This window comes from Strongylocentrotus purpuratus, unplaced genomic scaffold (genome assembly GCF_000002235.5).
Source record: "Strongylocentrotus purpuratus isolate Spur 01 unplaced genomic scaffold, Spur_5.0 spur5_scaffold_14, whole genome shotgun sequence".
Taxonomy (NCBI): Eukaryota; Metazoa; Echinodermata; class Echinoidea; order Camarodonta; family Strongylocentrotidae; genus Strongylocentrotus; species Strongylocentrotus purpuratus.
The window spans coordinates 8,150,023-8,173,796 of record NW_022145599.1 but is presented as its reverse complement, the minus strand read 5'-3'; the positions used below and the strand labels follow the sequence as shown (position 1 = coordinate 8,173,796).

General features: G+C 36.0%; 3 protein-coding genes across 4 annotated transcripts in view; 2 read left to right on the top strand and 1 right to left on the bottom strand.

Moving 5' to 3' along the window:
• Positions 1 to 10,068, top strand: part of LOC765072 (transmembrane protein 94) — a 28,333-nt gene extending 18,265 nt beyond the window's left edge. The window contains exons 20-30 of one of the 2 annotated variants that reach the window (XM_030984115.1): positions 103 to 360; positions 905 to 1,630; positions 2,148 to 2,247; positions 2,743 to 2,851; positions 3,156 to 3,348; positions 4,014 to 4,259; positions 4,617 to 4,762; positions 5,413 to 5,510; positions 5,935 to 6,028; positions 6,954 to 7,127; positions 8,105 to 10,068. In XM_030984115.1, the coding sequence (XP_030839975.1) occupies positions 103 to 360; positions 905 to 1,630; positions 2,148 to 2,247; positions 2,743 to 2,851; positions 3,156 to 3,348; positions 4,014 to 4,259; positions 4,617 to 4,762; positions 5,413 to 5,510; positions 5,935 to 6,028; positions 6,954 to 7,127; positions 8,105 to 8,177 (2,217 nt within the window). In that variant the 3' untranslated portion in view covers positions 8,178 to 10,068. Of the gene's footprint in view, positions 1 to 102; positions 362 to 899; positions 1,631 to 2,147; positions 2,248 to 2,742; positions 2,852 to 3,155; positions 3,349 to 4,013; positions 4,260 to 4,616; positions 4,763 to 5,412; positions 5,511 to 5,934; positions 6,029 to 6,953; positions 7,128 to 8,104 lie in introns of both variants that reach the window. The other variant, XM_030984114.1, reaches the window with a different exon arrangement.
• A 541-nt stretch (positions 10,069 to 10,609) lies between these two features.
• Positions 10,610 to 15,462, bottom strand: LOC576469 (28S ribosomal protein S7, mitochondrial). The gene is made up of 6 exons (XM_776776.5): positions 15,379 to 15,462; positions 14,495 to 14,656; positions 13,908 to 13,971; positions 13,244 to 13,411; positions 11,650 to 11,787; positions 10,610 to 11,184 (listed from the first exon to the last, which is right to left on the bottom strand). Exons 1-6 carry the CDS (start codon positions 15,435 to 15,437, stop codon positions 11,104 to 11,106), a joined length of 672 nt encoding a protein of 223 aa, XP_781869.1. The 5' UTR covers positions 15,438 to 15,462; the 3' UTR covers positions 10,610 to 11,103.
• Positions 15,463 to 17,330: 1,868 nt separating this feature from the next.
• Positions 17,331 to 23,774, top strand: part of LOC574554 (casein kinase I) — a 50,417-nt gene continuing 43,973 nt past the window's right edge. The window contains 2 exon segments of the mRNA XM_774870.5: positions 17,331 to 17,518; positions 18,831 to 18,907. Of these exon segments, the coding sequence (XP_779963.1) occupies positions 18,832 to 18,907 (76 nt within the window). The 5' untranslated portion in view covers positions 17,331 to 17,518; position 18,831.

The window sequence follows — 23,774 nt, the reverse complement described above, 5'->3', positions numbered from 1 at the left end:
CAGATCATATTTAAACTAAAGTTGAAGACCATAGACCTGACCTTGGAACCTCTTGATCAACTCACATCTCTCTTAATCTACTTTTTAACCATTCTTCCATAGGTATTCTCTGAGAAGCTTGGCCTGGAGGCGGGATGGAACTGCCACATCTCCCTGCTGGACCAGGACTCCTCGTCCTCCAGCTCCTCCCACCTCCCTCACACGGGAGACATGTCCCGCCAGTACTCCAGCCACAGCAGCAGCGGACATGATAATAATACCATCACCGACGGAGAGATGAGCAACAGGCATAGCGATACCAGGGAACCCAAGTCGGATGGGACGGAGACGTCGTCTCCCCACTCCGCTGATGAAGCACAGGTACGTCTTTGAATAATTTCATTTCAATTTCAATTTATTGTCCAATATTGGAAATTTATTTTGCTCACATTTTACAAACGTACAGATGAGGAGTCAGACCATTATACATGTAATACACTTTTTGAACAAAACATTCATAATACAGACTACATAATTTCTGAATGGAATGTTTTGAATACTTTATGAAAGATATTTGAAAAAGGGTCCCTCATATTTTGTCTTAGTTAATCTATTCTTCACTTTCGTAATAGAAATAGTCAAAATAGATCAATTTCCAGACCATTCTTGAATAATATGTTATTTTCCTCTTTCCTTTTAAGAAAATGTCTTTTACTCTCTATTTGTTTTTTGGCCCTTTCTTGTATGATTACCATTGATGATGATGATGATGATGATGATGACTACGATTGTGATGATGAAAATGATGATGATGATGTTGATGGTAATGATGATGATGATGATGATGACGACGATGATGATAACCCCCTCTTGTTTTTGTGGTTATATGTGATTATGATTCATTTTTCTCATCTCTTTCATTCAGATTGAGGTGGAGGCACAGAGAGTACGCTTTGATCCTGTGGAGGCTGTTGTAGTGGTAGATATGGAGAGCTTGATAGGGGAGGAGGCAAAAGAAATAGGTGATGTCGTTTCTAGCCAACAAGTAAAAGAAGGGAGTAATATTGACAATGGGAGTAGACCATGTGAAAACGTGGTGGTTTCTATGAAAGGATCAGCTGTTCCTAAATTAGCAAGACCATGCAGTAGGGATGCAGACACCGAAGATGCAAACGATGAGGAGGAGGAGGAGGAGGGAGATGCGGAAAAAGACGAAGAAGGAGGACTTCGGGAGCCTTCCTTATTACAGGAAGATACTGGTGTTGAAAGTAGGACAAAAACATCGCATCATTCAGAGGATACTTCTTGCATGGAAAGTACAGGACCAAAGGAGGATGACGCGTTGCTAGGAGACCAAAATCGCAATGAGACAACATCATCTGATCCATCATCTCCATCATCACCAAACTCGCAATCCATTCCCACCCTTCCTCTTCAGACCCAGCCCACAAACGCCAACAACTCCGAGGATGCCAAAGAGACCGATGCCCTCTTGAGTCAGCCGCCGGCCAAGCCGTTTGATCTTTCCAACAGACAGCGGCAGATCTCTGAGACGCAGACTTTCAATAGCGATGTCTCTGCAGCAGGGACAGATACCTTGAGCCATCAGACAGAGAGCGAAACAGCTGGAGGATTTGATATTTCAAACAGGGTAAGATTTGAAAGTTTTTTTTTTCTATTTCTGATTTTAAGTGCATGATATCACAGAGGGTAGGGGTTTGTATAGTTTATGTCAATCCATGTTTTTTCCCTTTCATTATGGGATGTCTAATGGTATAAATACGAAAATACAAGATCAATTTAAATGACTACATGTACATTGGATCACAACAGTTAGCATCATTTTTTTGTAGCCATTACAGAATATTGTAATCTAGGCATAATTGTGAAGCTTCATATTTCGATACAGATGATTTTTTGAATAATTCTATGCTTTACAGATTATGGATATCATTTACAGTAATTTCCATATCAAAGGAAGTTTAATATAGGGCAACACATCATGGGCTTTTCAAAATCACTCTTATCACATTCAACAGTTGAAATTAGAAAAATAACTTCTTGATATTTTACATTGGGTAATGAAAATCATGTAATATTCTATTTGAAACTAGGGTTAAGCTATAAATGAAATATCAGCGAAATATTGATGTTTTTTCTTTTTCCAGGCCAAGTTACCTCGAGGGATAGCCAACATCAGACCGCACATAGAGAGGATCGACAATGTCCCCCTCCTCGTACCCCTCTTCACAGATGTCACTCCAGAAAGTGAGTTCTGTCATTAAACTTTTAGTGAAAGAATTTGGCGAAACTCAGTGGCATGATCTGTGTAATTAATTCATTTGCAGATGGTGCATTCTGAATTGTAATACTGTAACGGTATCTGAAGAAATCACTCCCGTGATACCTCCTAATTTTCATTGGAATTTTTGTACTATGTGGATGAGAATTTCCACATATTGTAGTCTTTCGAGGCAGCATATTCCCTCAAATGGTTAACCCTTGAACATTTTGCATTCATTATGCATTAAGGATTGCATTCAACCATTACCGGTAGTCCAAAATTCAAGCACAAGTCTGAATATGTAAATATAACTGGATTGAAGTCATGATGCATTCAAATTTTGTATTTGTTGCAACTTTTTTAAACTAGAGAATACTGCACACTCACTCTAGGGATTTTATTTCTTTCCAAATTTACTCATTCATCATTTCAATTGCATAATTTGTTGTGTGATATCATTGTTGTTCTTGTTTCCATAGCGACCCGTGAGATGGTGGAGATTATGCAGGAGAATGGAGAGGTTGTGTGCTGTTTGGGAAGCAGTCTCAACATTACCAATGCATCCATCTTTGCTCAAGCAGATATAAGGTAATGTTAATGTTTTTTTTTTAAATGTTAAACTCTTTAAAAAAAAATACTGTCTAGTGTTTTTCCACTGTTTTTCTTTTTAAAAGCAAGGTCCGGGTTTAGTCAGCTTTAGATATCTTTAACTATGCAGTACATTTAGAGAATTGCAAAAACACTGTTGTGAGATGAAATAGGAGAATGACATGCTCATATAAGACATATATGAATGTTAGATATCTTTCCCCAAACAAAAAGAAATTTCTTAAAGTGTATCTTGTATTATTGTATCCTTGATTCTATTTTTTTATATTTTTTTATTGAGCAGCATCGGCTTGGAGCCGTTACCACCCCACATCTGTATGAACAAAGACCACGCCCGCCCGAAGACTACGCCCAACTGGACGTCATCACACCCCCCCTGGTCGCCACTAGAGGTCTCCAGTCTGCTCACCAGTCTACCCTGTTCTCTCTCATTCCATCGGTTGGATAACATCAGTCTCATCTCGCTCATCAGAGAGGTATGGATACTAGTTATGTCCAGTTTATAATCTGTTGCATCAAAATAGGGCAAGTCCAAGGTATCTTGAACATTTCAAAAAATGTTAAAGAATAAATATAAATTAACATAAAGAGTGATTTTCCTTCTTATTTGGTCTAATCTAAGCTTCTAGTAGGTTTTAAAACTGGGTAGGATCATCGGGTACTCAAGTATTTACGTTGGTCTCTGTTAGATAATAGACAAAATAAAGGACACAAATATATAATATTTACAATTTTCTGCTCATTCCCATGTGAGAATTGAAGTGTGTGTAAAAATGAACCTTGATTGACTAATAATTTTGGGGAAAAAGTGACTGCATACCCTGCTCTTTGATGGATACAGGTATCTAGAATTTTGTTAATAATTAACAGGCACTGAATGTTTTAATCAAGAAGAGTAGTCTATTAAAACCAGAGTGAACTGAATGAAATAATGTGTCAGATTTGAAGTTGCAATTTTAATTTCACTTTTACTACCTGTTAATAATACATTTTGAATACACTTATGAACTGTATGAATTATGCTCTTTGCATTCTTACGTGACATATACATTCTACTTGTGATCATACCATATACCTCATTTCATATTATAATTTTCATATTGCTAACCTTTACTTTCTACTTTCTACTTTCTGAGCGTAGGCCAGGGGAATTTGCAATGGGATGGTCAACTGCTTCACCTTCTTCATGTTTGGTCTGCTGACCCTAAGTGCAATCCAACTCCTGTGTACACTGCTGTTCTTGCCACCCCCTCTCAGCGGGCGTCACGTCCTCTGGCTCGCCTCGGTCGTCGTGCCACTGCTGGCCGTGGCCCTGATGGGGTCAAACTCCCAGTCAAAGGTCATGACCCAGGCTACGGGCAAGAACGTGAGGGAGCACAATACTGATGTAAGTGAACTTGTATCTTATGAAGTCAGTAGTATGTGGTTTCATTTTGTGTGATCTTGAAAAACGGCTTAAATAATTAAAGTGATGATATTGATGCTTCATTCTTTTTTTACATTAATATTAAATGAGAAGCCATGTTTGCTAGCTTAAGGTATGACTTGAATTTGAGCAAGGAATTTTCTCATATTCCTCTAATGATTACCCGGTAAAGTTATTTTATTTTGTTGATATTTTTAAGAGAAAGTGAGCCGAAATCTCATATCATTTTGAACAAAAATGAAGTAATTTTCTTAAGAAAAGACGCCCATAGCTACTGATTGATGTTCTCTCTTTATTTCTCTCCTTCCCTACTTGTAGCATGTGGTCTTATTCTGCTTCTACTTCATGACCAAGTTCCTGGGTTCGGTCGTGATCTGTACTGTATGCCACTTCCTAACTCTCTTTGCTTTCTGCAAGGAGACTGCAGAGGATCCAACAGATTGCCATTTTATCCTTCACAACAGGTAGGAAGAAGTAATTTATGAATTTCTTCATGTGTCTCTCTCAGCAGTCATTGTGGTTATTGCTTTGCATATGTGCTTATCAGCCTTTTTCTGTGGTTAATTTGTTTCTAAATTTCTATGATTGCTTTCATTTGTAGGTTCTCTTTCTCTAATCATCTGATCATCTTTTAAGAAGAATATTTCACTTTCTAGTTGAAAGTATCGTCAGTTATTTATTTTGATGTTAAAATCTTCTTTTTAACAGATACCATGCAAAAATGTTGTAGCCAATGTGCGTATCAAATATATGCAGCACAGACCTACTGCATCTTGAATGTTTATGATATTATTAGTGAAAAAAGAGAATATTAAATTCTAGTCATAGTTGCAACTACAGTCAAACCTGTCTATCAAGGCCACCCAAGGTAAACATAGAACATGGCCACTGTAGATAGGTTGCCTTTCTAGACAGGTTCTACATCACACATTTCTCTCATGAGGGAGACAAATGCGTGGTCACTATACACAGGTGGCCTTTATAGAGAGGTGGCCACTAAGACAGGTTAGACTGTATATGAGTGCATAACATTTATTCATGTGTGTTGACTTTGATGTGTATAATTTTCTAGCTGCCAACCTGTCCTTTCTATGTGTTCTCTGTGACTCCTCAGAAACATGACATCAAGCTGGAATGGATGGAGAGAGGAGTACTCCTCACATCAAGTACTGGCACAAAATATTCAGGCATTCCTTCTTACATTGTATTTCAGTAAGTACGAGGTCATCCTATATATGTATATCTCTCTCTCTCTCTCTCTCTCGCTCTTTCAATACACTTTTCTGCTATTATGATCGAATTATCTTCTTTCTCTGTCTGTTTGTCTGTCTCCCTCTCTCCCTCTCTCTCTTTCTCTCTGTGCCTCTCTCTTACTCCATCTCTGTATGTTCCCCTATATCCATTTCTCTTATTTTTCTTGAAAGTGTCAATATCTTTTTTTTATAAACATGCGTCTACCGTTATTGATATTTATAAATATTTATAAGATATTTCATGTTTCAACACACTTCTCTGCTACCCAGATCAAATTCCTGCACATCTGTAAGGTTACCTACTTCCATCTGTCCAAGTTGGTGTTAATTCATCTTCATTTCTTTTGTTTATCCCATAAATTTGTTTCTTGTTTCTCTCCCAGTTACATCATCAGCTAGCTTTGTTAATTGTTTACAACCCTTGTGGAGGAAACCACCGTTCAGGAACTATTTATGGTGTGGAGTCGTCTGTGCACTGTGAGTAGATAAGAAGTATCAGATCCAGTATCATGAAATATATATATATATATATATTCAATTCAAGTCAAATAATTTTCATTTCCATAACTCAATCAAAACTTGAAGGAAAAAACTGCTAACATAAAATAAATATCAAATGACACATTGGTTTTGTGAACTCTGATAAATTTTTGTTAGGGATTGAGGTGGTCAGCATCTTTCAAATTTGGTCAAATATAGATATATTTCTGAATCTTGAAGATGATAAATGATACCCAAACACACGTGGCACTTGTTCATTTGTATATTGTGATGCAGATTTACTAAAAAGCATGAAACACTCAATCCATACATGAATAGTTGGGTGAAAAAGAAGTATTACAATCGATGTATTTCTAGTAACTGCGTACTTCATGTGCAGCAAACATTAGATAGTGACAAAAGGCCAATTCACACATCCCAATCACCATTTTACAAAATCAATTTTTGGACTGTCATTTACACTACTGAAAAAAGCCCATTAAAAAAACTGTTGGTGTTTGCTCATACCAGATTTTTGGGTGAGTAGTGCCCGGCCCCCTCCCCCCCCCCCCCCCCCCCACTTCGTGATCGGAGCGATACCATGCGTGTTACCAAAATGTCCGGTAAAGGGGTACTTTTCACGCACCAAAGTCCAACTCCGGTATAGTGTGAGAAAAATCAACAATTTTTTATTGCAGTGTAAATGCAGCTAAAAAGCACTCTTTTCCATCATTCCTTAGAGACTTTTAAGTCCAGCTGAAATCTCATCTTTTGAATCAATACCTGTACTAGGCACTATGACACTCATCCAAACTCTTTTATTCTTTCTATTTTTCTTGTGCGCCTCGTAAAGAATTGTCAAGATAGACGTCGCTATATAAATGCCTATTTTTATTATTATTATTATTATTATTATACGCAGATTCATCCTTGAGATCATCTTCTTTGCGATAGACATGAGCATATGGGGATCAGCTGATGCAGCAGGGATGCCTTCGAGTCTGGAGGACATTCCTCTGGAGGTATGGCTGATTGGTTTCCTATGGCCGCTGGTGGTTCTCTTCCTCTGTGAAGCCGTCAAGCAGTATGAGATACAGTAAGGCAGCACTTTCCTCTTGTTTCAATACCTTGTCAGTCAAACCTGCTTTAGTGACCACCTCTTTACAAAGACCACATTTTTTTGTTTCCCTTGAAAATGGTTTCTCATTGAAACATGTACTTAAGGAACCTGTCTACAAAGACCACATTTTTTGTTTCCCTTGAAAATGGTTTCTCATCGAAACGTGTACTAAAGGAACCTGTCTACAAAGACCACTTTTGTGTTTCTCTTGGGTGGTTACTATAGACAGGTTTGACTGTACTCTGATATGTAGAGGCTTTGTGGTCCAGTGGATGAGTCTCCGGACTGTGACCCACAAGGTACGGGTTTTGAATCCCGCCGCGGCACAAATGTCCTTTGGCTGGAGCTAATGCCGGGGTAATAATATCTAGTCTTTTGGAAGTGCATAGAGACGTTATATCATAATGTAATATGCGCTATACTAGAAAGGCATATGTATTATTATTATTATTATGATGAGATTATAAATATGGGAAGAAGAGGGCCTTTCAGTTCACGTGCTTCACTTACTTCTGATTGATGCATGCCGTTTGCAATGTATTCAGCTGTCAGAAGTTTGTTTCATTGTTTGTTTCATTTTTTCTAAGCACTGGGGCCTACCTTAGCCTGACTGTTTTTCCACAGGTCCATGCACACACAAAAAAAAATATTAAAATATGTATACAAAATACAACAATCACGAACGGAAGAAAGTAGGGCGAGAATGAAAAGCAATTCATATATAAATAATGACAAGAAAAGGACAATACAAGGTGCTTTTGCCCATACACATCTATCGTTAATAATTTGATTTGGACAAGAAAAAAAAAAGGACAACTCAATGTCATATGATTAAACTGAGCTGTCACAAATCAAGCACAGTACCACAAACAATCCAGAAATACTTTGCCTTTCCTGAATACTCCCATCCAATTTTTAACACCTATTTTTTCTTTTTACCCTGTTTCTTTCAGGGTTTTTGTGAGGTGGCAGAAGAGGACCAAGCTCCAATTTGGGACCAAACTTGGGATGAATTCTCCTTTCTGAGTATTCAGTCATGCAGTATTCTTATCAAGAGGATGTTTAGACATGTTTTCTTGTGTAGTGGTGCACAATTTGATAACCACCATTTGTTATTCCACAAATTTCCCATAAGATACCATTGAGTTGCATGTTGCTTTGGTGCATTAGATATTGATCGCGATATATTGTATTCAAGAAAATTTTATTTTTGTGACTGGTTATTTTAATAATTACAAATATATTTTGTAGTTTTGGCTGCACAATTATGTTTTTACATCATTTTGGTAATTATCTTTTTAACTATGCTATTAGACAATTATAGACTGTTATTTTATAGAAAATTTGTGTCTGTTTAGGTCACCAAATTAAATAGTCACATTTTGCTTACATAATGTACAATTTAAAAGTACTTATAAATATATTTGTTTTTTTATTATTCTGTTCTTCACATCTCATCACATTGGTGTATTTAGCATTTCTTTTTATTCCTATTTACTTCCTCTCTTCCATATATATTTATTCTGTTCCAAAAAAGTAATCTCTGTTACATGTTACTTTCAAAATGCACCACCCGCTTTCAAGAAATATGTATCGGTAGATTTTGACAAACCTGAAAATGTGCAATACGTAAGGGTATGTAGTTAACTAAGAAAACTGAGATGCATGCTATGTGAGCTGTGCCTTCCTTGAAATTAATGTGCAAATTTTATAAGATTTGTTACACTTTGTAGTCATTTGTACGAAATGAGATACCGGTAGGCATGATAATTAGGAAAAGTGACACGATTGATTCCAGTGCTTTCCGAGGAGTATATCAATTTATACAAGTAATGTTCCATACATACCTCCTTTAATTTGTCATCAAATATTGTTAATATACATGTACATGTTTCAAGTTAGGAACCATTCAATAGATTTATAGATATACAACAACAAATATCAAGACACGTTTTGAGTAGCCTGAGTAATTTGTATAAATACAAAAAATTCATTTGAATATGACTATTTTTAAAAATAAAAATGAAAATGAAAATGAAAAGTTCCTTTCGAATTTAGAAAATTATACCTCTACACAAAAAAGTGATCCACAATTTACCTATTGTCATGTTTTTTAATTGTAATTTTTGTTTTGTATTTACATTATTTAAATGTCACCATCTTGTCACTCTGTAGAAGAAGTTTTCCCAAATCTATGTTGATAAGTTTTGCCACACTATATCTTGTAAATAAGAAAAGAGTTTATCTAATTTATGGCAGGTTTTGAATGTTGTTGGTATGTGTACTTATGAAAACACCCCATATATGTATACCAGAGACAGTAGATGTAATTGCTATAAATACGTTGTGTTTCATGACAAAATATACCTTGAAAATAGGAGCACTGCTAGACAGTTAATATGTTCAGGTCATTCAGAAAAAAACCCACAATGTTGATACGATTAATCTTAGATTGTTGTCATTCTCTTATTTCAGTTGGAAAAACATCAAGGTAATTTTGTAATATGCTGGCTTTGAAATGCCAGTTTCGCTCGAGCCAGTGGATGATGGTGCTTTTTTCTCCTTTTGGTTTGTTACTGAAAGAAGGTTGATAGTTAAAATAATTTAGCTTGCTATTCCAGTTTTGATTTCATGAAATTTGAAATTTATAACATAATCAGAGATATTCTTATAGCATACAAGGAAAATATTTGGCCATATTCAATGTATGGATAAAAGCATGTTTGAAAAAAATTCTCATCTCTTAAATTTTCATAACCAAGATGATCCTTTTGTGTATGTAATGATTTGAATCAATCTGAATGTAATTTGATGTAAAAGAATTATTCTAGAATGTATTGCTTCAACCCAGTGTGTGATGTCAGCATGTATATTCCAGTGAATTATACAAGATTAAAATAGAATACTGGTAATTGTGGATTTAAGTGTTTAATTTGTTATGTTTTCATTTTGTTTATGCTGTACTTGATTTGTACAAACAATCTTCAATACATTGAGACATATATTTTCTCTTCTCTTTTGTCTTTCAAGCGTAAGTTTATCTGAATGCTGCATCTTCAATGTGTTAAAACATAATACAAAATAAGAAAATGCCATAGCGAATCAGAAATACATGTATATAACTATTTATTTTATCATAAATGATTCTTCAAATTTCAAGAGTCCAAGATTTTTTTGAAATGTATATCAGTTCACAGCAATTAGCAAATATTGATGTAAATTATATTAGTATACATATGATACACATGTAAGCTTCAATCCAGAGTTTACTCAAAATCTTCGAGAAGGTTTTAGAAAAAAAAATATGTAAGACATATGAGGACAGGTATAATTAAATGCTTGTAATTAGCCTAAGTTTGGGGATCTTGAAAACAAATTGTGAATTAAACTTCCTCTTTTATAGCCCAGAATGGTGCTGATTTGGAATTGTCTTTAGATTTGATTCCAGCATTATTATCCAGACAATTATTCCACCATTAGAGTGATCCTATTATCTTCATCATTGGTAAGTTATTGGTCAACATTTTGGGTCTACCTTGCAAAGTTCAAAGGCGGTTGATAACGACAATCACAGAAGTATACCATTTAATATAATTATGTCGATGCTTTCCATACAATGATCAATCCTCGCAAAACAAAGACGCCTTGTATCAATATTCTTCAACAGATCCATACATATCAATCTCCACTGGTAGCTTTCAATGCAAGTTGAATTCTGCATGCAGACAACTTCAGGACACCTCCGACACTGAAACAACAGTTCCTTGTCCAGCTTTCCAATGATCCTCAAAAAATCCAGTCTGTTTGAAACTACACTGCTTTCCAGTATCATCCTCTTGAAGATTGCATATACCGGGTAGTATTGCAGTCCTTTTGAGGTCCATTTTTACACGAACTGTAAATTTCTAGAACTGTCAATAAGTTTGTTTTTTCACAATTGTGAAAATGTTCATCACCACCATCTGAAGTGAGCGTACGCTCTATTGGCCTCGCACTGTCTGTGAAGATCGTGTTTCCTTTTCACTACATTGCCCTGTAATAAGAAAGAGAAATCGTAATAATTTTTAAATTGTTATAGAAATAAATGTTTATCTTTCTCCCTCCCTCTCGGGGAAGGGTCAAATAATATGTGAATTGTATCTTATAGGGGATAAAAAGAGCATCGGTATCTGTATGGTGCCACAAAAATTAACAGTTAATAGATCAAAATATACATTGTTGTACAGAATATAGGAGTAGAAAAATCGTAAACTGAAAGTCTGAAACAGTCTAAAACTCTTCATAGTGCGCTAATCAGCATGCTTTAAAAATTTACTAAATATACCTTAGAGAGCTCTTTAACAAAATATTTATTTAGCTCTTTTGACAAAATATAGATTTGGGTCTTTTGCTTTTTAGATCATGCAATCAATTGAAGTGTTATTTAAGATAGCTTTACAATACAACTGCATACCAGATCTTATTGTAGTACAGGAGAATTTGAACATTGTAAACCTACCTGATCATGAAATGCATCTAGGAATTCTTGAGCTAGTTTCTCTGGCATATGCATCTTGAGCGGTTTCTTCTCACACTCTTGCAGAATCCATTTCATGGCTAGAAACCGTTGTCTGTTATCCTTCAGAGGTGAGGGAACCTGGAATATTAAAGAAGGAGAAAGGAAAGGCTCATGATGAGAACAGAGATGCCAACCTCTTGACACAAAAAACAGACCGAGTATCCTAAAAAAATTATCAGATTTTGGAGAGAAAAATCAGATTTTCACGAAAACTTGACACTACTACTGGCCCGTCGGCCCCAGGCCAGTAAAATATCAGAAAAATGTTTTACTGGTATAAAGTACGGTCAAGTAAAATGTTTGCTCTTTCATTAAAATTTAATGAGAAATTGTAAACCAAAGTTTTTTGGTGGGGGTTGCGGGTTTACTTGTATATGTTTCTATGCAATTCTACTGTTTTTATGGGGTTTTATGGGTTTAATTTATATTTTTTTTAAATCGTATTTTAAGAGGTGATATCGTCGTATTTCACTCTTAAAGGCAAAGACCAGTTATGGTCATGCGATTGCATTGTGAAAGAAACGTGGAATCGATCAGAAAAGGTTGATCATCTAGCATCTAGCATCTGCAAGGTTCTGGAATTATCAAAATGATAAGAAATTTGGCCCATTCTTTGTAAAGTTACAAGCACTATACACAGAAAGATGTGTATAGGACTACCCTATATCTCTCACAGACCATGAGAGAAACAAATTTACCAAATATATGAATTAGTAGGCGGTTTCCCGGCAAATTTTTTATCATCATGTATTAGTCAAAACATATTCTTTCACATGATTGGTAATGAGAGCTTCCATTTCATTTTTTGAAATTGGAGCGTTTCCAATACTGGTCTTTACCTTTAATATCGTACTAAATACAATTTAATCATACTGGTTGGCATCTCTGTGAGTAGAGGAAGGAATACTGGTTTGGCTCAAAATAAGTCTAGCCATGGTACAGGTTGTAGCATCTGAATGCCTTAAACTGTGTATTCCATGGGTATCATATACTTGTATTCTGTGTGTATTCTGTGTATATGGGTACCTTGGCCTTGTATATTAAAGCAAGAGTTTGAATTTTTTTACCCCGGTACATACATGTTCTCAGATCTTATCTAAAGTTGGATCTCTCTCTCTCTCTCTCTCTCTCTCTCTCTCTCTCTCTTTCTTTTGTTCTCTCTAACCATGCTCACCCCTTTTTGTTTACCATTTTCTCCTTTTTTTTTTCTCCATACACCCTCACTCACTCTCCCTCTCTTCCCTCCCCAACAGGTACAATAAACATTAAATAGGTATCTGGGATACGCAGTCAATAATCATATATTGGGACAAATGCGCTGGGACTGGGACGAAAAATACCAAATCAGGTTAACTTTGAGTGACATAATAACAGAAAGGCAGAAGGACAATACTGGAGCAACAAGATTGCATAACAGGAACAAATCGAAACAAGATAACAATATCATTTTGGTAAACAGAATATCAACCTTTAGTTCTTAAGATCATGAAAGCTTGCAAGAAAGACACTGGTATTAAAGAGTAGACCAGGTTACCTGATAGTTCTTGCCACCTCGCTTGATTGTGACCAGACCCATGGAAGGCTTGCAGTTTTCTATGGCCTTCATGAAGATGACCCTCGGACTGGTCTCTAGACTGGACTTGTCCATCTCGGATGCCCTGTTGTACTTCTCCACTTGCTTGGACTTGATGATTTCAAAAGTCTGGATAGGAATAAAAAGGGACATCAAAACATATGACTTGTACTTTAGAGTGATCATTATAAATGTAAAATACATGTAATTGTTTGTTGTTTGATATTGACTAGCATTTGAGGAGGTATGTATTAGACCAACGGACCATATTTCCAAAGTGGATTAATATTTCCCCTGTTGCAATTGGGGGGGGGGGGGGTTATATCACATGTTCAAACAAAAGTAGGAAAAGTAGGAGCACAATAAAAAAAAAAATGAAAAAGTAGGAAAAGTAGGATTGCTTGAAAGCCTGAAATGTATTATCATCATTAAAATGTTATTGTTGCCTTGTCAAATTGACCATGAAATATCTTCAATTGGTATAAACTATACTGTGCATTCCCCCTAGCTACCAAGGTATTCATTCCAAACATATAGTGCACCATTGAAGTTCTTGGGTGGAATTTGCTGCCCATGACACAATAGGGTTGTACAATCGAAAGTAAATAAGTTGATCCCTTCTCACCTTCTCCATGATCTTAGAAACAGTTTCCTTCTGCCCCTTCTTGTTCATCACATTTACAAATTTGCTGGAAAGAGAGACATTAACATTTTGTCAGGATCCATCATGACACAAGCAGTCTGGAGGTATACAGCAGCTAGGCAGGAAGAAGAGGTAATTAAGCAAAACATTTCTCCCCCCCCCCCCAAACAAAGACACACACAGACATTTGTCTTGTACATGTATTGACAACACACTGCATAGTGAGGTCACTTGAAACTTTCCATTTACCATGTTTTTCCTAAGATTTCAAAAAATATCTATTAACAATTCATCTAGAGTTAATGGTAAATACATGTAGTACTCATAAAATGATGCCCCTACATATTTCTTTATGTCGTCATTATTTTAATTTGTTTATATTGTTCATTACATTTCTTGTTCTATTGAAGGCACACTTTGAAGAACAATGGAGAAGGAAGGTCTCGATTATAAATTAATTCAAGCAAGGCCAGAACCCCCAAGCCCCTCCCCCCTTCCAAAAAGAAATTCTTCTTCTAGAACCACTCCAGCTTAGGATGGTCATTTGAGATGCTGCCTAGATGACTTACTGGACCAAAGGGTCATAGGTGAAGGCTGATGTGATGTCTCCTACGGCAGCCTTGACCGGTGTGCTGATGTCCAGTGGAAGGGAACCGTCTTCGTAGGACTGTCTGTTCACTACGGGAGGAACGTATGTTGGTTTGTAGCGGCTAAACCTCACCTGGGTAAACCTTCAATAGATATCAAAAACAAAGAAGTGAAAACCCTAATAAGATAATCAGTGACAAACAACATACACACTTAAATAAATTTGAACATGATTTAAAAAAAATAGTATAACCAAATAGTCTAGTTGAAAATGACAATAAAGAAATTTCATCCAGAATCAAAATGGAAAGAAACAATTACTGATAAACAAAACAACAACAAAAAAGAGAGAGAAAACAAACACAAATTATTTGTTAATTTCGAAAAATACTTAACAAAATACAATAAAATCAAAAACTTACATTTTGAAAAAATAATAATTTAAAAATAAAGAGACTCAGACTGAGCATCCACTCAAAGTCAAATATTTTAATCAACTAGACTTGAGTCTTGACGAGTAGAGTAAGGAGAGTCTTAGACAAGACAAGTTCAGCATTTCAAAAATAAAAATAGTCATTCAAATTAACACTATTGTTTATGAGTTAACTATATGGTACAACAGATAAATCTACTCCCTTTATGTTACCAATACCAGTCTGCACAGTCAACTTAATAGAAAGGTAACAAAAAATTCAACATATGGGACTACAAGAAAAAAATCGCCTCGCATGATCAAGAAAAAAACTTACGTGATTAGCGATATTAAAGTGTTTCTCGTATCTTATTGAACACAATTAGGCAAACAATGTGAATTTATACGGAATCTTAAATGGTTCTTTCGATCATTTCGGGACGATATACTCACAAAGGAAGCCATAGTTCTCGTTTGGATGACAGTCCATAAAATTTCGTGGACAGCGCCATTTTGGATTTTAGTCTCACGCACTGAAAATTATATCTGTCTAAATTATAAACAAAATGTGGTAGGCCTACCATATATAATTTTTGTTGTTAAAATCAGTAGCAAATATCAATAAATTCATTGCCGCTTCCATGTAAATAAGGGTCTGGGACTTTCATGCACCTACATTTTGATCATCTTTGATTCGGATTGGGGGCATTTTTAAGCACTGCCCCTGCCCCCCCTCCCCCCCCCCCCCCCCAGCTGGTGCGTGGGGCAGAAAGTCCCTCGATTGCCTGATTATAGATTTCCCAACTTATAAGCTTATATATATATATATATATATATATATTGGATATAGGCAGGCGCGGATCCAGGATTTTTTAGGGGAGGGGGCCCAACTTTTTTTTTTTTTGCTCCCGAAAATTTGAAAAACGCGCCGGCCAAAAATTTGCTCAGTGGGGGGGGGGGGGGGGGGGGGGGGGTAGTGAGCACATTTCTTTTTTTGATCCTCAAAAAAAAAAATTCAATTTGCACCCCCCCCCCCCCCCCCTTGAGCGCCAGGGGGGGGGGGGGGGCCCAACCCCCAAAAATCGTAAAAATCACGTGATTTTACATGATTTTTTTCTCAAGGGGGGGGGGGGGCCCGGGCCCCCCGGGCCCCCCCCCCCCCCTGGATCCGCCACTGGATATAGGCCAATTCATAGGTATTAGATGCTGCATTTTCTTCTTATCCAGATTAAGTTAGAAATGCCTACTGGGGGGGGGGGGGGGAGAAATTAAAAATATATAATATAAAAATATTAAACATAAATATTTGTATTCTATATTAAGAAAATATGGAATTTCATTCTACTCATTATTTATTTTCTTTGAAATGACGAATGATGATACAGATACAGACTTCAGACATTAATTTTTGTACAGGGATACACTTTCCATTTTTCTATGATCGACTGCATGAGTGCCTTTCATTTAATTGCTGCAAATTTGCCTTTAGGACTAAGAAAAAACATTATCAGGATACAGATTATGAAAAATTACTTCATCACCATGCCAAAATGCTACATGATTCTTGAGGGATAAGGGGAGAACGTAAATGGCGAATATATATATAAGTTAGAGTCATGAAGACTTCTAATTGCTGGAACTTGACTTTTGGGTTCGTATTCGTCATAAAAGTCTCTCATATAGGCCTATCATCACGTTACTATAAAACAAAATTTGTTATTATACAGATCTTCTTGGAATTTCAGATCCGTGGGGGAGAGCAGAATCAAGCTACAGAATTGTGGTTAATTTATAAGAAATGTGAAATATATCATAAAAATGATTATAAAAATTTATTTGACAAAGCTTCATGCATAGATCCTATGGAAAATAACTTCGTTTAAATGTGGCACAGAAAAGAAGGTACTGATTAGTATATTCGAGGGAGAGAGTAACAGAGGAATTTAGACAGTATACCAAAAACCAGTCTTCTACCAGTTCTGTTGTAAACATTTATTCATTTTTGCTACCAATATTTTATATCTTGTATTTTTTTTGTATTTTTTAAAAATCTTATTTTAATGTAAACATTTATTCATTTTTATATTTTTTTCCCCATTTCCTATGTTTTCTTTATATTTTTGAATGCTTTAAAAAGAAAAATGATTGTATGTTTTGATGTAAACTTGCATTTTTAGTCTTTGAACTGTTTGACAAGTCTTGAATAAAACCACGTTTGAATTGAATTGAATTGAATTGTAAACGTAATCCCCTCCACATAAATCGGGACATATGACATCAAGTGATAGAGTATACAGCATAGAGATATATCTCTATGGTATACAGTGATAAAGACGGCCCGTTGTCTTTGTAATGTATTTCCGAGACTGGAGGTTTAGCGCCACCTCGAGTTAGAAACATTACATGTTTTCGGCCAACTAGGATTCTGCAAAAGATGGCGAAGTCGTCTAGACGAAGCTGAAAATCCTCTTGCAATCGGGACCATCCCCTATTACACCGAATAGTTATCAGAGAAACGAGCAATTCATGACATTCGTAGATGTTTGTCAAACGTGCATAGTTGTATATTTTTGTGATTCGTAAAGAGGTGAAGGTAAGATTTCGATATTTAGAAGAGATTGTAATTTGTTGTTTATGTTGCTGTGTCTCCTTTCCTGTGTAGCGACGACGATCAACGTAGCTAGCTAGCCCAGCTGTTTATGCTAAGGTCTAACCCGCATAGACATAGCACAGAATCAGCATAGGCACAGCAGCAGCAGTCAATTCATTTCACTGAAATGACAAAATGAGTGGTCATCCTTAAAAATGAATTGAGTTTCACATTTTTGTCTGTAGTGTCTGTGCATTTCTATGTTAGAATGCTTAGGTAAATATGAGCCAAGACCAAGGTCTTTCATAAAAAGTTGTTGAAATTAAATTGAAACAGTAAAAAAAAAAGGGAGGGGGGGGGGGGGGGAGGGAGGAAATAAACAATCACTTTACTGTGAAAAGTGATTGGGGGGAGGGGAGGGGAACCAGTTACCCACTTTGCTTTCATAGGCTATGCTAAAGAGTCCTGTAGGCTAATCAGTAGGGGGCGCTGGTCCAAGAATAAGGATCGTCCACACAAACGAGGATCGTCTTTGTAAACGCAGACGCATTCACTAAAATAAGGATCGTCTGCAAAAAATTTTCCAGAAGTTTCATATTTCCAATCCGTGCGCTGGTGATGCATTTTATATTGACTTTCACGTTATGAGCGATAAATCCTTGTGAAGACGGACACCCCATAAAAGAAGACGGTGAACTGGGGTTAGACTATTTTCTTTCGCAGAATCCGTTTTTTGCATCGCCAGCGCACCTCGTTTATGCTTACGATCCTCATTCTCTGACCATACTGGTAATTCAGTGTTTTTAGGAAACATTCTTTTGCTTATCTTGGTTTTTCATATTGGTAATTTGACTTGTTCAAAAGTGTAGTGCAAACAAATGCCATGGATCTAAATAAAAAATGTATGCGTTTATGTTTTCAAGTCATTTACGATGCCTGTGCTGTGTAACTGTATGATGGGGCCAGGTACCATATCAAGCTACGCACTTTGTTTTCAAAGGCTAAAACTAAAAGTCCTCTAATTACAGTACAATTAAAAAAAATCTTCGACTGGTTTCTGAGGTTGACTGACCAACAAATGTCCATATAAAATTTGTTTGACACTGAAGGTACACAATGTAGTAAATGTTGCCAATGCTGTATCACCGCTCTGCAACATTTCTTGATTGTTACAGTCTTATTGTTATCAGTATCACTTTCAATTTTAGGGCAAGCTCTACAATAGAAGAAAGATTACAGCATACTTCTTAAATGTTCTTGTATCTTATTAATTATTCTAACCATGTTCTTTCTATTTTTTTTATACTTTGAAAAGGATGGAGCTCAGAGTTGGAAATAAGTACCGGTTGGGTCGCAAAATTGGCAGCGGTTCGTTTGGAGACATCTACCTTGGTAAGTACTGGTTTGCTGGCACAGGTCCTTGCGTTTACCCATAATCAAGACTACATCTACGCTGAACTTGATTCTATTTACATAGCTAACATGGTTTCCTTATCAATGGAGCTTAATTTCTCTTATGAATTGAATACAAATCTAGATTTTGTCCTGGTTAACTGACTTCCTCCATACTCAATATTTTTTTTTTCTTTCTGAGGATACAACAACTCACTTGCCTTTGAAATTAGGCTGTATTAACCATGCATGTATCTTTTTTTTTAAAGAAAAATTAAAATCAATGTTAACATTTTGTCTACCCCCACCCCCCCCCCCCCCTAAAAAAAGGAAGGAAGGAAGGAAAGCTTAACAATGGCAACGTTTACAACACGATAATAAAATGTATTTCAAATTTGTATTGCTTCTTTAAATTTCCTATGTTCATACAAATCTCTTCAAAAAAGATATTTTTTCTCTGTGAACATTTTACAACCAGATATATTTTGATGTGAATACTGATAACTATACCAGCAGAACAAAGTCTGAATTAATGTGGAATCGCTCATTTCCATATGATGCTATTTTTACTGATCTGGAAAGAGAATATGTAAATTGTTTGGTAATTTCTGAGTTAATATTAATGTTTTATGTCACATTAGCCAAGTTTGCAAATGAATTAATAAACTGCAAGATTAATTATTCTGTTTGGGTAGTACAACAGGGCCGGGTTCTTCTCTTAGTGTGAATATTCTCACCCCAAAGTGTTTGCGATGGTGATAAGCATTGCCTACAGGACAAAATCACAGCACTTGGAGATTAGTCATAGATGCCTAATGGGGTCTGTTTGTCTCAGGATAATTCATGTGGAAGATCATTATTGCTTTGCAAATTGTCTATGAGCTGGATATGAATCATGCACTATGTGTGTGTGTGTGTACTTACTGAGTTGGTGTTGAAATGAACTTGGTGGTACAACGATAGTCTCCAGTCACAGACCTTATTTTGACACTCGCCAACGTCGTATAACAAAATGCATGTTTGAGCATCGTCTCAAACGAAGCTCAATAAGGAATGTATCTTACAAAATTGTAATTGCGAGCACCAATGATTGGCTAGTTGTCATGCCAATTGATGATCTCTTCAAAATTAGTTTCTTTATTACACTCTGTTTTCAAGTCTGTACGCTCCATTTGCTATCCAATGATTCTTATTATGACGTTTCTTTATATGAGTTTCATGTTAATTTTCTTTAGTCAGAACTCTGAACGTGCTATTATTGACAAGTGTTAAGTATGTGCAGAGCTGCCAACCATTATGTTTTTTTTTGAATTATTTCTTTTTTTCCTCCTAATTACATTTTTTCTTCATAAAATATTTTTTTTTTTAAATGTTATTTTTTTTCTTCAAATACCACACATACATGTACTATTTGTAAATAAATTATAGGTACTAATATGGAAAAAACCAGCATGAGGTATGGAATTTCTGTTTTGGAAGTGTGTCGCGCATGGTTGTAAGTTTTGTTTTAATGAATTCCTTTTTTTTGCCATCATGGTTCCCTTTTTGATTTCCTTTTTTGGGTCGCACAAGGTTGGCAGCTTTGGTATTAGGACGAAATGGTGGGATCAGGAATGGCCTGTTGAGCGTACAATCAGGCAGGAAATAGTCATTCTGATCATTTATGATTTAATATTCAATAAGACAATACCTGTGGTGTTTAATTTACTTTGATCCTAATCGAGCGTCATGAAATAAATGCTACCATCCTGCCACTGAATGTTTAGAGGGTTATTTATCCTAGATAATTCAATTGTGGTTCTTTAAACTTCAAATGGATGTAACTACAGCATTAAATGTGCAATGTAACAGTCGTACTTGGCAGCAGATAGAGAAATAGGAATATATACAAAAAAGTTTATCAAAGGTTTTCAGGGAGTATTTTTCCGTTGTTTAGTGTATCATGCAGCCAAGTCACTGTCTCTCTTACATAGCGCTATTGTTATGTAATAGGGGAGTACATATGTACATGTACATGTAGGTTACATGACAAAATGTTAATTGTATACATTGAAGCACTTTCAAATCAGCCTCATTGTGAGAAATATTGCTGCTCCTGTCTTTCTCTTCTTTTGTTTCCCTCTCCAATCTGTTTGTGTCAATTTCCATTTAAATAGAAGTTACAAATCCATGCATTTTATATTTCACAAAGAGGGATTTACAGGTAGACAGTCTCTGGTTACTTACTGTACAACAAGGTTATGGTTAATCCGCTCAGTTAATCCCATCATGGAGCTCATTTAGAATGTAATGACAGCTTGCCTACCAAAGGGATCAAGTGGTTTTGTGTCAGTTAATCCCATTATGTGAAGAAAGCCATTCCATGTTGGAGGCCTATTCATTGATGTGTTAGAGAATGTGGGCCTACATGGTCTCTATGTTCCTCAGTCAGATTATGTTTTGATTGGGCAGTGATCCATTGTTCATTTGCAAATAGGTATGAATGAGGAAATTACATTTAGGGCACAGGAGAAGATTAAAAGAAACCATAGAGGGGCAGCTTATTCTGATTTTCAAAGTTTACCAGAATATGAATTATTCTGTTCCTATGTTTTGTTCAAAGCCAACTAGAATATTTGTTGGTGCATGTACATGTAGGCAATGCCTTTAGTACACTTGGTTATGTTCATGTACATCATCATCACGCATAATTTTTCAATAACAAAAGTGAAATTGTTTTCATCTGTTTGACTGTCATTGCGAGCATGATGAGCAATCCATTCTTAAGATTGGGTCGTGTAATGAACAGGTTCCTAAGGCTTATTGTCACAAGATCTAAACTCTGTCAATCTATTATAAAAAAATTCCCAACCATGACATTGGTGTGTCTGGGGAAATACAAGCTATTGTTTCAGGAAGTGCATGCCTGATCTCGTGTACATGTACGTGAAGGAATTCATGTCATGTCAGGTCTACATGTATATGACATGTATTTAACTCAGCAAGAGTTAGCCTTTGTTATGAAATTCAGGAAATTAGGGATTCTTTTTGATGGAAAAACTGGTGAAAGTGTTTTTAAAAGTGGCAAACATTCTTGTCTTTGTTTTGTGATAATGACTTAGTATAATGATTGAGGACAGTGATCGTAAAAGTGAAAGGGAAAGAATATTTTTCATTTAGTTTGCTATGGAATCCAACATTTTTAAAAATTGCATGTTTAGGTTTAGGCTTAGGATTATCCCTCTTTGGTAAATGTTCAGTGTTAAAGCAGGTTCAATTGTGAATTATTCATGGATGAAATTGCTTCTGAACCCACAGACACTGGTTACAAATCAGAGACAAGATTCTAATCTCGTCAAAAAGTCTTGAATTGTTGACAAAATAAAAATTTATAGGGAAAGCAAAAATGGAGAAGGAATAGAAAAAAAGACAATTGTCTTGCTGGACAGACACTTCCCTCTTAACTTTTTTAGTTAAGTTAAATAAAAGTCTTTGTCTTTGTTGTACTTGTAGACCAACTACACATAAAAAGTCATATTTAACTACATGCATGACTTTGAACAACACTGTATTATGTACAGTGTATTATGTAGGCTTACATCATGTAGTATGAATCAGTGATAAGATTTTATGATTTGGAAAAATTGTTTTCATTACAAACTGAAAGTAGTGATATGTCAGATACAATCTGCACTTTTTCTGTAACTCATTTGAACCAGTACAACATTGTTTCGCCCGTTCTTATGTACATGTTCAGTAGTGCCATCACAGTGTTGAGGTAATTTCCTGTATACTTTAATTTTACAGTAGTTCATTTAAGGAAGCCCTGTATTAACTACATTTTACGGTCTGGCACTTGTAATGATTGATTAATTAATTCTCTTGTTTACATGATGGAGAAAGCTTTGAAATAAATTAAGAATGAAAAACATTTTTTGCACAAACAGAATTTTATTGTACATGTAAAACATGCAACTGTATTTTCTCCTTTTTTGGGGGGGGGGGGGGGGGGTAGTGGTTTGATGCCTTAATTGTTAAGAAGCTTTTGGAGAAAAAATGTCAGATTTTCGTTGTCTAATGTATTCACTTGAGTAGTATCAATTAATTTGTTTTTACTTAAATCGTGAAGTTTTGATTAGGTGAAAGATTATTTAATAGCAATCCTGCTTGGAAAAACATGTATTGTTTGCATTTCTGACAAACTTTACCATTGCATATATTCAAAACATAATCAATTTTCAAGGAAATTCAAAGAGCACTGAATACAATCAGAATTCTACACATTTATTGCTTCCTTGCACAATCTGAACAGATAGTGTAGATTTACCAAAAGGACCTGCCCAATCCCCACACCCATATTGAACCACACGCCCATATTGTCCTCGTCTGTATTGTATAGTGTGCGTGCATACAAGGATGTATGCTTTGGCAATACAGGCAGTAGGGAGGGACACACAGTGAGTGCTCTATGCGAGCTGATAAGTGTAGTTATGCATGCACCAAGATGACATCACCGGCTTATTCATGCCCAACCAGGTTCTGTGTTTTGATCAGGAGTGCGCAGTACTGCAGGGTGCTCGCTGTAGGAAAAGATATTGACTTGGTCATGAACATGTAATAAAGTGTACAGTGCAACAGACGTCTTGTTTCTTGTGGTAGATTTATTACTCAAGTGTGGTAGAAAAGTAACTGTCCTCTTGTCACTGTTTGACTTGATTCTTGATTGTTTCGTTTGCATTGACTGTTTTTACTTTAACTACATGTATATGTATGATATGTTTTGTACAGTTCCTAACTTAATATAGGCCTGTACACTGTACACATAGGCCAAAGACCAAAGACAATACAATGTGGTGCAATAGTAATGGCCACAATATAGAAATTCACA